Genomic DNA, 15,657 nt, shown 5'->3' with positions numbered 1-15,657 from the left:
ATGACAGTAAAATAGTCAAGATAAACACATAGCTAATGCTAGCAATGTTTAGCAATGGATTGCACAGCACCACCAAATGTTGTGGGTTTGTAAAGACCTGTGTGAGCCAATGCAGCGAGTATATGCTGTGATAATGTAACCTGCCATTATGTCCCAGAATGTGAGTGAATTAATCATTATGTGGAAGTTGTTGCCATAATAACTCATAAGCAACTATATACAGAAATTTGCAATTTGTGATTTCACTGATTAACAGATGGAATCAGAATAATCTGGACTCAATTTGAGACCTCTGTAATTTACACTTACCAAAGATTCCAATAATAGCTGCTAAGCTAACAGGTACTGCCTGTTAAATTTTTTTTTTTTAATTTGTTATGCACCTTTTTACACCTTTGTGGAATTTTCAGGAGACCCACAAACATCTCACATCATGAAGGTAACATCCTGCTTGAGACTTCTGTAACCAACTAACCATATTCCTGACTTACACTCTTGCTCAGCATTGCAGTTTAACTCCAGGTCCACAGTAGAGAGGCAGAGCTTATTGGCATCCTGCGTTGTTAGGTCTGTACTTGGCTGCTGCTGCTTCATCATGGCATTGCCAACGCTAAGACGGCGCCCCACAGTGGTGACCTGTCGATAGAACTGTTTCCCAGTAATCTTATGGTCAAAGCCCAGCCAGCTGAACTTGATCTTCACTCTGAAGGAAGAACAGGATGATACAAAAAGCTAAAACAATGATGGTGGATCATCGGGTGTTAGTCTTTCTTGTCTTCAGCGTTTGTTTAGATTCAACCACATGGCACTGACATAAGTGTGTACGTCTGTGGGCATGCATAAATGTGTTTAAAAAGCTGTTTTTGCTCCACTGAAATCTACTTAAGGCAGGTATAAGACTGAGGATTTCTAACAGGATTATAAAGGCACGACAGAGGAAACCTAAAGGCCACTGTGTGAGCCTTGGTCTTACGTGAAGTCCATGTCCTCTGGACCAGGAAAGGGCTCCAGGGGCCAGTTGATGAAGCAGTTGAGAAAGACTAGGCAGGCACAGCCAGCCCAGACCAAGAGGATGGTGATAAAGGTGACGCCAAAGTCATAGACCACCTATAAACAGATGACACCCAAACTATATATTATAATGGATAATCAAGTTTCTTGACTAAATTTTGGACAAATACAGAATTGGGTGCTATAGACCAAGCCCATATTAAATGATACCTTAACGCCTGGGAAGGTAACTGCAGAAGAAGCATAAGAACCAATCATTAGGGAAATGAAGGTTGACCTTAGGTCTCCAAACATGTTTGGGAGCTGAGGGAAGAGAAGACAAGTCAGCAAAGGGTCCGTTTAAACAAAGTACGTATTAAGATATTAATACGATATAAGATATTCACTGAAAACGCAGCACACAGTCTTATCTGGTTTCACCCTTTGAAATATGAATTTCAAGAAGCTTTAAATAGAGAAAAACAACATCTTTCTAAAGCAACAAACCCAACAACACACCAGTCTGGATCTTCTCCGTTTTCACTGTAGAGGGATATCGAGGGGAAAAAATGCTTTCGCAAGTGTATCACAGCAGTGTTTGCACCTTGAGCGATGGGTGGAGGATGTTTTTGCAGTTTAAGTCCTGAACATGTGAGACTGAGTTTGGATTTAAAAACACAATATGCCCAACTGCAGGAGGATCTTCAGCTTAAATTACCTAGAAGCCACTTGAGGGTTATTGCTGAAAAGTGGTCAGTTTAATACTCAGTTTTAAAAAAAAAGTCACAAGTTTTTGAAACAGAACAGGCTTGAAAAAGCTTTGTTTTTTTGTTGTTGCTGTTTGTTTTTGTTTGTTTGTTTTTTGCAGGTGAAATAGGTGGTTGTCCTTTTTAAACTCAACCAGATTATCCAAGTCTCTACACTCCAGCAGTTCCATCTTTGAAGTTTAGAAGGGAAAAAAACTTTTCAGGAGCCACTGTGCATCAAACACATGGTTACTTTGGGAGACAGATAAGGCGTATCACTCGCATTGTGAAGGAACGTCAGCTATGACATTTTGGTCCTGTGTTGCGTCCCATCCAGAGGAAGTTGTAGACTTTCATTCGTGTAACACTACATATTTGGGAATAAACAGTTGCCCAAAGGGCATTGGGGCTGCACAGGACTTTTACTGTGAAAGGTACCTCACCATCCAAAAAACATGAAATCCATGTTGATTTACAATTCAACTTCTCTTTAAAATATGTCACATGGTGGCTTAGTGGATAAATGCTGACCCATATTAAGGAAGTCCCAGGATCACTTCTGTTCTGGTCCTTTCTTTATGGAGCGACTGTTAACTGGAATAAAGGGTTTAAAATTTGGATGGATGACAAATCAGTCTTCAAAACAGACTTTGTAAAAAAAAAAAAAAAACCTGAAGGACACAGCCAAACACATGCATTTTCAGATCTCTAAGGAAACCATTTCTCCACCACATACTTGTGGGTGTTTTTATTTTGATTTCTTTGATATATTGTATGTCACAAGAGTATGAAACAGCGTTTCATGTGTAAATTTAAGATCACAGCAGTACATGAATTATGAGACTTTGAGGATGTTTTTCATGAAACTTGTACCATATGAAACTACAAAGTGAAGCTCAACCTGATTTTGTACAAAACAACCACTTTTTCTATTTACATGATACTGTTTGGCCGATATGGAAATTTGGACAGTGTGACCCTTTAAAATATACTAAAGAGACATGATGCGTACTGGCAGAATCAATCTGCTGATAAAAGCTCTATTCTTCACCTGGAACAGTCAATCCATTTTTCACTCAGTGTGAAAATGTGCCATACTCTATCAAACAAACACGCACACCCTGTGTTATTGTGTGACTATTGACAGTCGTATCACTTGCTGCTGCATTGTTTTGTTCTACCAATTGAAGTGAGCCAGACAGAAATAAAAAGAAAAAAGAAAAAAGCATCTTGCGGAATGACACTCAACCCTCAACTCAGGATAAGAGTACAAAGAGTTCTTAAGCTTCAAACAAAAACAACCTCATCCACAAAGTCTAAAACACAAAAGAATAAAAGCAGCAGAGAGAGTGACAGATTCAAATGCATCTGGATGGTTCTGGGTCAAAAGAAAAAAAAGAAAGAAAGAAAGTGCACTCAGAGGTCTTTCTCATTGTACATGTACTTATGTGAACATGGAGCTGCTGTGATCCCCACAGGGGTACAGCAGGCTGAACCCCTTAACCCCACATGTACGGCTCTCCCTGGACTAATTAGACCAAAGGTGAGCTCTGAAACTGCAGCACACCTGCCACTACATCCAAAACAACAAGGACCTGAAACCCTCCAGTCATGTTGAACAATCCAGTTATGACACTTTACACAAAGATGCTGCTCACAGACCTGCTGACTAACCCTAAACATTGACTGATGTATGATGGGTGAACTGTGGCCCACTTGGCAGAGAAGAGAGAAGAGGAGAGGAGAGGATCATGAACCAAGGCGGCCATGCACAGTCAATGAAGCTGTTTACTCTTACTGCATTTGTGTCACATGACTTAAAATTATAACTCTATAACAGTTACCAAATTAAAGGCAGATTAAATGGTTCCACAGCAAAAATGCTGTGGTTCCCTTGTGGTTCCCTGACTGGTTACTTGAGGTGGTTCCCATAGACGCCCATGTTGAAATGTTCAGCTTTAAAGGAGAAATGGTTTTGGTCTGTATAGCTAATTCACAGGGTTTGGGTTTTTTGTTTGTTTGTTTGTTTGTTTTTTTGATAACTCGTTAATTTAAGACCATTTAAGAAATAAAGTTAAGCATAATTGGGGCATGGCTGCTTTGAGTAACAGTTAGTGTGTGCCACTAAGCTGAGTTCAGCGCTCCGCTAGCACAGGGCGCTGGCCATGGCTGCTAGTTGTTGTGGAGGCCCAGATGTGGAAATGGACTGGTTTTCTGCATGGGTGGTTGCCATTCAGGACCCAAGGTGATTCGGTGGTGTCGTGGATGTGGCGATGCACATGCTCCCAGACTTAACTTGCCTTTAATCCAAAGCGACTTGCAAGTGAGGAATTACAGTCAAGTTACAGTTCGAAGGAGGCACTTTGTGTCATGTAAATATATGTCTATTATTCATTCAAGGGTCACAGGGGAGTGGAGCCTATCCCAGCAGTTGCTGGACGAGAGGCAGGACGCACTCTAGACATGTCAGCAATCTATTGCAGAGCCAACACATACAGACAAACACATTCACTCACACCGATGGTCAATTTAAAGTTGAAAAATTACCAAAGCTACATGTCTTTAGACGCAGCAAAAAGCTGAAGCACCCAGGGGGAGTCCACACAAACAAAGGGAGAACATGCAAACTCTACACAGAAGGGACCAGGTCAGAAGTAAACCTGGGACCTTGTCACTCTGAGGCAACAGTGCTAACCACTAAGTCACGTGCTGCCTATTATTATTGTTCTAAAATTTTAGTACATTGCAAGATTGAATAATATTTTTGACAGCCTTTCCCCAGGAATATATCAGTATTAACCCTCATCCACAATAAGAGAATTCTCTCCTGTCACAGACACATTGTGACAGATAGAACTGACACCAGATTAATGAATACCCTTGACCTGCATCAAGAGTATTTTTTCATGCAAAATTCTGTTTGATTAACACATAAAATATCTACATAAAAGTAGCAACAACAATTCACCAACAGGATCCCCCTCCCCAAACATTTCTGCTGCTTTTGTGGTGTAAATAAGCACGTTTCTTTGTTTATTGTTCAACATCATTAAATCACTCTCCCGAGATGGTGGACCAAGTTACTAGTTACTGTCTGTGACAGTGAATGATGAGGTCTCCTCCAACACTTATTCATCTCTATGGGCCCGCTTCCATGTAGATTGGAAGGGTGCATTCTGAGGTTATGAAAACACATCTAATTTATTGTTGCGGGAATAAGCGAAGTGCAGATCTCAGGCCGCGCGGTGCATTATAGGTAGGCTAAATTTTTCGACTACCAACCCACAAGCTATGGCGGCAGAAAGCAGTGAGGAGTGCTGTGATTTGGATCATTTCAACCGCTGGAAAGTTGACGATTTAAAGCGTTTTTGTAGGCTCCGTGGATTGCCTGTTACAACCAGGACTATGTACGGCAGTGGACAGAAGCGGAAAGAAGAGCTGGCTGTGCTTGCGTGTGCTGCATTGTTACAGAAACTACCGTGCCGAAGAGAGAACCGCTGTCGAAAATGACCAGTCCTTGTTGATAGTTGGAGACAATCAAATTTCTGACCCCTTGAAGGCAACTGACAGATGGTTAGACGAAGTCCAGAGACTGAAACTGTGGATATTGCAGAATATTTGCTAAGCAGGGATGAGAAATCGCTACTCCGCCAGCTTCATAATGACAACAATGAAGGTGGGTCTCACATATAACCTCTTTGGTGTCACGTTTGTTTTGATAAGTTGACAGACATACAATGATATGTGCATGCATGCAGTTTGTTTAGAGAACATGTCAATTTTACAATATTATGCACCACGTCATGCATGGCGTGACATTACAGTCATAAGCCAATGCACGAAAACGGCGGCACGGTTTCAGGATATTGACAAAACAAATGTGTGCAAGAAACTTACAATTGTAGTCCATCTTTTACATCCATCTGGATCTTTCTTTTCTGTGGCCAAATTGTGTAGAATGAACAGAGGTTTATGACCACATTTCTTCTTCTTTCTGTCTTTGTGTGGACTCGGCAGAGCTTTGCAATCTTGTGTTTTCAGCCAACTTTCAAGCCTATAATGTTGTGTGGGCCGCTGAAGAGGAGGTACTGCTAGCCCACCACCACCAGATGGCGCCCTGCTTGGAGTGCGGGCTTCAAGCAGGAGAGGGCGCCGGAGCCACTGGGAGTGACAGCTGTCACTCTTCATCAGCACCAGCTGTCACTCAGCCAACTCATCACCATCTCCATAAAGGCCGGACTGCGACTCCACCTCCTCGCCGAGAAATCAACTACCATTCAGGTAACTTCTCTGCTGACTTACAAAGTAACAATCTGAACTTCTTTGCAGCCGTTTTCCTGTGGTGTTTATCTGTGGGATTGGCGTTTGGTGTGATCAGCGACGGCTTTGCCTCACACCCCAAACCAGATAAGTGGTTAAACAGGAGCTGCACGAGTGTGTGATTGGAGGTGGAGGTGCTCCCTCCTAACTAAACACAGACTGTGGGATTACTGAGTGGGCTTCAAGCACGAGAGGGCGTCGGCTTTGCTGGAGGTGACAGCTGTCATCAATCAACACAAGCTGTCACCCATCACCACCACTACAAAGACCGGACTGCAACTCCACCTCCTCGCCGAGAAATCAACTACCATTCAGGTAATTTCTCTGCTGCCTGACACTGTGTGTGTTTAACCTGAACTTCTATTTGCAGCCGTTTTCCTGCAGTGTTTCCTTATCTGGAGGATTGGCGTTTGGTGTGACAGCGACGGCTTCGCCTCACACCCCATCTCAGATAAGTGGTTGACCAGGAGCTGCACGAGTGTGTGTGATTGGAGGTGGAGGTTTTCCCTCCTTTACTTAATACAGACTGTGGGATTACTGAGTGTGCGAACTCACACTCATCTGCACTGTCTCTGTTCTCTCCCAGCAGTACCGGGTCTGACTGCTGAAGACAGCGGCCACCTGGGGCGCAGGGCTTGGCGGCTCCGGTGTTCTTCAGCTCCGTTGGCAGTGGAAGCTGTGTGGGATCCGGCTCTTCTCTCACCAGGCGTCTTCTATCGTCGAGCCTACCCACACGTCACCTGGTGTATGATTGACAGTCACCATATTGTTACTGTCTGTACATCGTTGTGCAATTCACAACATTAAATTGTTTACTTTTGGCTTATCTATTGTCCGTTCATTAACGCCTCCTGTTGTGGGTCCGTGTCACGACACTTTCACAACATATAAATTCCATTCGAACATTTGAAAACAGCACAATACGCCCCTGTCATTATTGTATGCGTCGCTTAAGGCTTAAAGCCTTTGAAACAATCCCTGTAAGCTTTAACTTTTACAGTCCATTAATGCTACTGTATACGAAATTCAATGGGAGCGGTGTGAGTGTGGTAGTTGGGATTTTTGCCCCCGTTTGACCCACGCATACGCAGATGCGTTACGCACTTCGCTTATTACAGTACACGCTAATGAACAGATAATTTTGAATGCAATATTCCATTTCATCTAATAAACATACCTAAATCCTACACACTGGAGCTTTAAATTTCAATAATTGATTTTCAAAGTAGTTGTCAATTAACAAATCAATGAAATAACTAATCATTTCAGCAGTGGATTGGATAGCGTTAGAGCTGATTTACATTTAATTGCAACACAGAGAAACACTGAAATGGTTAACTGAAGTCCCCAGATGTGTAGAGAGACTTCCACACATTTCACGCATCACTTTCAGATTTTCCCATCACCTGTGGAAATGTGAAAAATGTAATTTATGAAACTAGTTTGCTGAAAAAGTTCAGTTAGTAGTTCAATTAGGTTTTTGTTTTTGTTGTTGTTAAAGATTTATACAGAATAAACTTTGGAAGTAACATCTCATTCACTATTAATGTGCCATAAACTGAGATTCCAATTTTTCCATTTAAATTGTGAATATTGAGTGCAAACAAAAGGCATAAGGTCAGCAGTATCCCCTGACCACTCAGTCATTCATGTCCTAGTTGTTTCTCTCAGTAAAACATCAGGATTTCTTTGTTCACTCTGGAGCACTGTTACCACTGGTGATAATTACTGAAAAACAATCAGTGGGGGTGGAGGGTGGAACAAGAAAATCTGATCACGAGAGTGAGTTAGCGGTGCCAGAGCTAAACCATCTGTTCAGCAAGCTCAAACCGGCATCAGCCACATTACTTGTGATGTTGATCAACTGATGACATCACATGGGAGTTTCTCTGGGTTACTGAGTCAGTTGCTGAGGCCACAGTTCCTCATACATGTCACAAACCCGTTTTGTCGGCTGGTCACAAAAGCAGAAGTAGCAATTAATGTACTCATCAAAGCAGGCTGAGACGTGTTCACGGGCACACTGAAGGATGAGTGTCCACGTTGAGGTGGAGCTGGCAGCTGTCAGGCTCGATGAGGACTAGATAAGAGCTTGTTTTCAGCCAGAGTCAATAACATGAGACAAAAGAGTCTCTCACTGTTAAATACCTGTGGGAAATACATTTAAATAGACGTGCACATGACTGCCACAATATCAGGTCTCCCAATACAAAGCAGTCAATTTAATCTGTGATATTAAATATTTGTGCTGTGACCTAGATTGGCCATTTAACATTTTGTTAGAGGAGATGCCTTTTGTCTCTTCAGAGTATCCTTGGGTACTGCTGGAATGACTTTGTATCAAATGATCTGTTACTAAGCGAGACTAAGATGAGGAATATCACTTGCATTTTGAGTATCAGCTTCTTCAACATATTGGTCATGTGGCACGTTTCTCTATGCACGATCCAGCACACAGGTGCCTGAGTGTTGAAGACCCCACTGGCTGGAGAAGACCAAGGGGATGCCCACTCAACTGGCTGCAGCAAATAAATGGTTATTTTAGAGATGTGGGGATGGAGAGGAGGTGATGGTCTAGGGTTAAGGTGTTGGGCTTGAGACCAGAAGATCCTCGGTTCAAATCCCAGCCTGACTGGAAAATTACTAAGGTGAGCAAGGTCTTTAATCCACTATTGTAGTGAGCACCTTGTATGACACCACCCTCATATGGGGGAATGATGTTGAAGCGCTATATAAATGCAGTCCATTTATGTACCGGATGTCTACCTGGGTGATTGTCATCCAGGACCAAATGTGACTCCTCATCTTTGTCTCTCTCAGTAACTGCATGTTTGATACAAAGTCATTCCACCGGTACAGAAGGATCCTTCAAAGACATCCATTAAGACACGTTTCTGTTCATGAATTGTAATGTCCTGTATTCATTCCACCCTAATGAATTCCTAGAATGACTTACTGTCAGTCATAAAAGTGTTTTTTATTTGGTTAGTGGAAGGCTGTTCAAACAACATTCATTCCTAATCTTAAAAGGAATGTATTGACTGTGTTTTTCAGATTTTACTGTATGATGTAATTGTACCATTTTTTTTTAAAATCAGAGCCATTCCCAGTGGTAGACTCAGAAAAGTGGACTCAAGGCTGAGAAACTCCAACAACCCAGCAATTTTCTAGAAATGTCACCACAATTTCAATCTCATAAGCATCCTTGAGGAATCACACTTCTCCAGCAACTCTCCATCTTAAATATCAGCTTGAACACTCTGGCACCACAGGAGTAAATGGTGACAGCAAAGATGAGAGTTGTCATGGGGTAGATGCCATATTAATATAATCATGGCTACCATCTACTTTGCTGTTGCTTCTTCACTGAATAGCTCTTTTGTTAGCTCACAGAGTATCCATGCACAGAGCGACAGTGTACACAGACAGGTCAGGTGCACTGTTTGGACAGTCACTAAAGGTCTATTTTAGGTTCAGTGCAGTTACCTGGAGGTAAGAGATCAGGGTTCACTCATTTGCAGGTGAATTCTTAGTTATGTAAATAAATGATAAAGTGGCCACCAAAAGATGTTTCAAAAGAAAACAGGATGTCCATAAGCAATAATAGGTATTTCTATTCACCCACCAAATGAGTGCATTGTTAGGTAAACTACATTAAAATCCATAATGTTAAAAAATAAATAAATAAAAAATAGGATTTTTGTTTTAAGCGGAGCATATTTCATTTGAAAATTCTACACAGGTCTGAAATATAAATAGCATAATTTCATGTTTCTCTCGTGCTCTGCTTTTAATGCTAACCACACATTTCTGTGTTTCTGTTGCAATGCAGGTGCACTACCGGTGTGCCCCTGTGCCACAAGATAAGTTTGAAAACAAGCATATGTTGCCTAAATAATATTGTTTCCTGAACAATATGGTGGTGCATTGCAAGAAAGTTTCTAGACCAAAGCTACTTCTGCACCACTTTTAGATTTTGTGTTGTGAAACTTAATTTCCAGAAAGCACAAAGCCATACAGTAGAGCCATCATTTGTGAATATGACATGAAAAAAACATGATACTTCTGGGTGAATAATCATAATGATTATCTCATGTCTCATATCTCAAGTTCAAACAACATTTGTAACCACTCTACACAGTACATTTTGCTGAGTAAAATTCCTACTAAAAATAGAATGATATAAAGTGTTTCATGGAGTGAAATCAGAAAGAAAAAAATCAGGTTGCTCAGCTTTAATAAGTGTGGATCAGGAGTTGTGTACCAATGTGTAGCCCTGGACTCAATTCCAGTTCACACTAGCTGTCTGCATCCTTGGGCAAAATGCTTCATCTGCATTGTCTCAGTCCACCCATTACTGAGTTTGGCTGGGGGAGTAACCTGCATCAGACTAGCGTCCCATCCAGGGTGAGTCGTAGACTCTCATCCACTTCAGGCTGCACAACCCGAGAATAAGCACTGCCACAAACAGGCCTCAGGGCCTATATAGGACTTACTTCTCCAATTTGGAGTCGGACCAAATATAATGAAAATGTACTAACAAGATTAACATGGAGTGATACAAACACTGTACGCTTTCTCTGTTGCACCTCTGTTTTTGAATGAACTTCCACTAAAGGGCTGCTGTGTCCTTTGCTGTTATTACACTTGACTCAAGCAAGTCTGCTGAGAGTTGAAAAATGGAAATGGCAAGGTTCAGTGTGTGGAGAGACATTAGCAGGAGAAGGAAGTGACAAAATATGCTTGGCCCAAAGACAGGACAAAAAGAGGAAACTGAGCAGCTCTGTTGACAGAAAAGACAAGCGAAGGAGGAAGAGAGTTTGCTGCAGCAAGCGGAAAACTTCAGCTGTCTGCTGGAGCACAAGAACCAGCTCTGACCGGTAAAGTCCTGACACACAGAATAAGACTCGGGCCGTCATAAAAAACAGCCCAGTGGCTGTAAGATTAGCAAACACCAGCTGACGAACAGCAGACTTCATACCACTGTTGTTTTGATGTCATTTTGCTGCCGGCTGTTAGACGACCTTTAGCACCAATCTTGAATATTTTTGATCCAAGCCAGTAAAATCTCATTATATGCCTCATTTCCCCAACAAGAAATAAATAAAATTGACTATTTCCATCAGAAAACAACTGTGGTCTGACATTTATAGACAATCAAGAATATCATAATGTAGTTTAAAGCTATAGGGCCTTTCAAATTTCACAAAACTGAGAAAATTTAGTTTCTGCCAAAATCCAAGCATTATAATTGTAGGTTTACTTTTGTAACATGTTGCTAATTACAGCTCATTTTAATGAAGAGGACATATTTGTCTGGGCGGGGGAGGGGGGGGAATTCCATAGTGAATATTGTCTTTTCCTTCATCACCATCATGCAAACTAGCTACAGCAGAAAGTGTGTCCGCATATGGGTGAAGTTTTGAGATTACCTGTGACCCATCTTACATTACCATCTGTAAGATTTCTTGTAAATCGCTTCCAAATCTACCAAATGTTGGTCATAGCATCTGATCCCTTGAATTTCTCTCTGTCAGGTTTTGAAATCCTAAATTGTTTCCATACAGCAAGAATTTCATCATAGTGGCAATATCATATTATGAATCCCTTATCTACAGTGCATCCGGACAGTATTCACCGTGCTTCACTTTTTCTACATTTTATGTATTATGTATTTTATGTATTTATGTTATTCAAAAATAGAGTAAATTCATGTTTTCCCTCAAAACACCTCATAATGATGACATGAAAAAAAGGTTTTTTTTATTTTGTGAAAATTTATTAAGAATAAAAAAATGAAGAAGTCACGTGTACATAAGTATTCACACCCTTTGCCCAATACTTTGTTGATGCACCTTTGGCAGCAATTACAGCCTCAAGTCTTCTTGAATATGCCACAAGCTTGGTGCACCTATCTTTGGGCAGTTTTGTCCATTCCTCTTTGCAACACCTCTCAAGCTCCATCAGGTTGGATGGGGAGTGTCTGTGCACAGCCATTTTCAGATCTCTCCAGAGAGGTTCAATCGGATTCGGGACTCGTCTCTGGCTGGGCCACTCAAGGAAATTCACAGAGTTGTCCTGAAACCACTCCTCTGATATCTTGGCTGCGTGTTTAGGGTCATTGTCCTGCTGAAAGATGAACCATCGCCCCACTCTGAGGTCAAGAGCGCTCTGGAGTTTTCATCCAGGATGTCTCTGTACATTACTGCATTCATTTTTCCCTCAATCCTGACTAGTCTCCCAGTTCCTGCCGCTAAAAAAAACATCCTCACAGCATGATGCTGCCACCATCATGTTTAACTGTAGGGATGGTGCCTGGTTTCCTCCAAACATGACACCTCACATTCATGCCAAAGAGTTCCATCTTTGTCTCATCAGACCAGAGAGTTTTGTTTCTCATGGTCTGAGAGTCCTTCAGGTGCCTTTTGGGAAACTCCAGGTGGGCTACCATGTGCCTTTTACTAAGGAGTGGTTTCCGTCTGGCCACTCTACCATACAGGCCTGATTGATGGGTTACTGCAGAGATGGTTGTCCTTCTGGAATGTTCTCCTTTCACCACAGAGGAATGATGGAGCTCTGACAGAGTGACCATCGGGTTCCTGGTCACCTCCTTGACTAAGGCCCTTCTCCCCCGATCGATCAGTTTAGATTGGCGACCAGCTCTAGGAAGAGTCCTGGTGGATCCCAATGTCTTGATTTACAGATGATGGAAGTCACTGTGCTCATTGGGACCTTCAAAGCAGCAGAAATGTTGCTGTACACTTCCACATTTTTATACCTCGAGACAATCCTGTCTCTGGGGTCTACAGATAATTCCGCTGACTTCATGCTTGGTTTGGGCTCTGACATGCACTGTCAACTGTGGGACCTTATATGTAGACAGGTGTGTGTCTTTCCAAATCATGTCCAATCAACTGAATTTACCCCAGGTAGACTCCAATTAAGATGTAGAAACATCTCAAGGATGATCAGTGGAAACAGGATGCACCTGAGCTCAATTCTGAGCTTCATGATAAAGGCTGTGAATACTTACGTACATGTAATTTCTTTGTTTTAAAATTTTAATAAATTTGCAAAAGTCAAAAAATAAATAAAACAAACTTTTTTCATATTGTCATTATGGGGTATTGTGAGTAGAAGTTTGAGGGAAAAAATTATTTCATCCATGTTGGAACATGGCTGTAACAAAAAAAAAACATGGAAAAAATGAAGCGCTGTGAATACTTACCGAATGCACGGTAAATGCTAAGGACTAAAATTATAGTGGTGCCAAACAAAATTATTTTGATTACTTAAATCTTAAAAAACAAACAAAACAAACAACAACAACAAAAAACAGTGGCACGATACATTGAAACCTTTTTTCTGGGGCAGAATACTTGAATAACATGCTCTATATCTTGAAGTACTTCTAAATGTTTGACCACAGCAGTTCGTCGCTCTCAGCACGGAGGTATTTGTGAAACTGTTACTACTCTTCAGCATCTGAAGTTAATTTACCCCGTTTCCAGCTCAAGAAGCTATTCAGTCACAAACATTTGTATCCATCTGCTGAAAACCTGAAAGCAACTGTACAGCATTTGGATAAGATGGACATCAGTAACTGCAGACATAATCAGCTCATGATATGGTTCAGTAAACAATAACAGACCGACGACTGGATACAGTCTCAGTGTTTTGAATGCAGGTACAGACTGTGTCCTTCAGACTCCATGGCAACAAGTCAACAAGGGACATTCCACAAGCATATAGCAACAAAATGAAACTATGGCTGTGTCCAACTTTAGCGGCTATACACTTCTAAGGCTGCAATCGTCGACCGCTTACGTCATAAGTGGGGTGGCTATGTTGTCCCATTTAAAGGCTGCTTGGAAAGCAGGTCCACAGGTACAATTGAAAATAAGTAAAGCATAAATACAATGCCCTCCAAAAGTATTCAGCCCCTTGCTATTTCACACATTTTAATTTGTTTATGTCATTTCAAATACAAAAAGTAAATCAGGCTTCTCAATATAAAAAACATTCTAAAATTATATCTTCCTTAAACTCTAACTCAAAGCAAATCTCTACAACTTGATATAAATGAATTAAAAATATAAAGGTCAAGAGTAATGGAATACTTTGGTATAATACCTGTAAATTTCAGGGGATGTATACATGAACATTTCCAAGTCACTGAATATGTCTTGGACTTTATTTACATCAATAAGGCAGAGCCGTCTTATGCGAACTCCTGCGTGATAATGTGGGATTTGACCACTTCTGGCGACAGAGTGCCATTGCGCAATACAAACACAGCATCACTTCACATGGAAAAATGGTGTACTGTTTTGTTTTCGGCTGCAATCACCAAAGTAGTTGCGAAAAGTGCAGTTTTTATCGGTTCCCAGAAGACAGGAGAGGTCGTGTCGGTAAGTTTTAGCTTACACACATAGCCAGAGTAGCTGTGTTCTATCGCATACACAACCACCTCGACATGTTTGAGCTCCGGGTCATAAACAAACTGCAACACATGTCCACTTTGCACTGCATCATCACTTTTCCTTTGCATTGTCACTTTGTTTGCCGTGTAATTTGCCCAAAAACTGAGAGAAAGTGGCATGTTTCTGATGGGGACATACAAGGGCTGTCCCCGGATGTAGGATTATTGCATCATATTATAACCCTTTAGCGCTCACCCTCAATCGAGACTGCGCTGCCCAATTATGAAGAAATACAAACAGTATGGGACTCTATGGTAAATCTCTGTCATAGTAGATAGTTCTCAAAAACACAGTGTCTGTGCAAGGAGAAGAGTGAGGAAAGCCACCAAGACACTCAGACAACACAGAAGAAGTTATAGGATTCTCTGGTTGTGTTTGGAGAAATTGTACATAGTGTAAAATTTGCATTTTCTAACCCCAGTTATACAGCTTCATGATGAAGTGGAGCACAGAAGCATTTTCTTTCACCAAAACATCAAATCTAGACCTTCATCGCAGACAGTGGCGTAGCAACCTCAGCACGGGCCCTAGTGCAAGATATACTGATGGACCCTACACGCATGTTACTAGTTATGAGGCGTACGTGCACAATCACGCACATGCACGCGCCCACACCCACATTATGAGGTCTATATAGCTTTTTACCAACACTGGGTTGGATTTTACAATCAAATAAATGACTTGGGTTATTGTATTAGAATTTTTATAAGAGCACAAGAATCTAGATTTAACACCCCAACTCTGAATCGCATGTGAACAACAGTCTGCAGCCAACATACCTCATTATGGCATCAGACAGGAGCAGGGGAGCTGTCTAATTCATGGTGATGCTGAAATGATGACAAAATCAGTTTTCTTGCAAAGTCAAGAGTGCACCCTGTTAGATATATTTCTGTGTTTAATTATGGTTTTCTTTATTTGTTTTCTGTATTTCTTTTGGTATTAAGGTAGTTATTATATTTAGGGTTATATTTTTAGTTTCATTCTTATTCTCACTTTCCTTTGTTCTTTCTTGGTATGTGTAAGTAGAACTGGATTTAACGGGTTTGTACCACTTAAGGATAAAGAGAGTTAGGTTACAATTATAAATCATATGTCTCCTGTTATTGCGCTGGCCT

The 15,657-nt window shown here is 41.2% G+C and overlaps 1 protein-coding gene across 2 annotated transcripts in view; it reads right to left on the bottom strand.

The window, feature by feature from the left end:
* LOC117508126 (large neutral amino acids transporter small subunit 4-like) overlaps nt 1-15,657 on the bottom strand; it is a 48,126-nt gene that overhangs the window by 10,532 nt on the left and 21,937 nt on the right. For both annotated transcript variants that reach the window (XM_034167782.1, XM_034167784.1), the window contains exons 5-7: nt 1,222-1,314; nt 974-1,107; nt 492-703 (exon numbers count right to left, since the gene is read on the bottom strand). In XM_034167782.1, the coding sequence (XP_034023673.1) occupies nt 492-703; nt 974-1,107; nt 1,222-1,314 (439 nt within the window). The remainder of the gene's footprint in view (nt 1-491; nt 704-973; nt 1,108-1,221; nt 1,315-15,657) is intronic.

Source organism: Thalassophryne amazonica, chromosome 4, assembly GCF_902500255.1.
Source record: "Thalassophryne amazonica chromosome 4, fThaAma1.1, whole genome shotgun sequence".
Lineage (NCBI taxonomy): Eukaryota > Metazoa > Chordata > Actinopteri > Batrachoidiformes > Batrachoididae > Thalassophryne > Thalassophryne amazonica.
The sequence above is the reverse complement of the archived record's forward strand: the minus strand, read 5'-3'. Positions and strand labels throughout refer to the sequence as shown.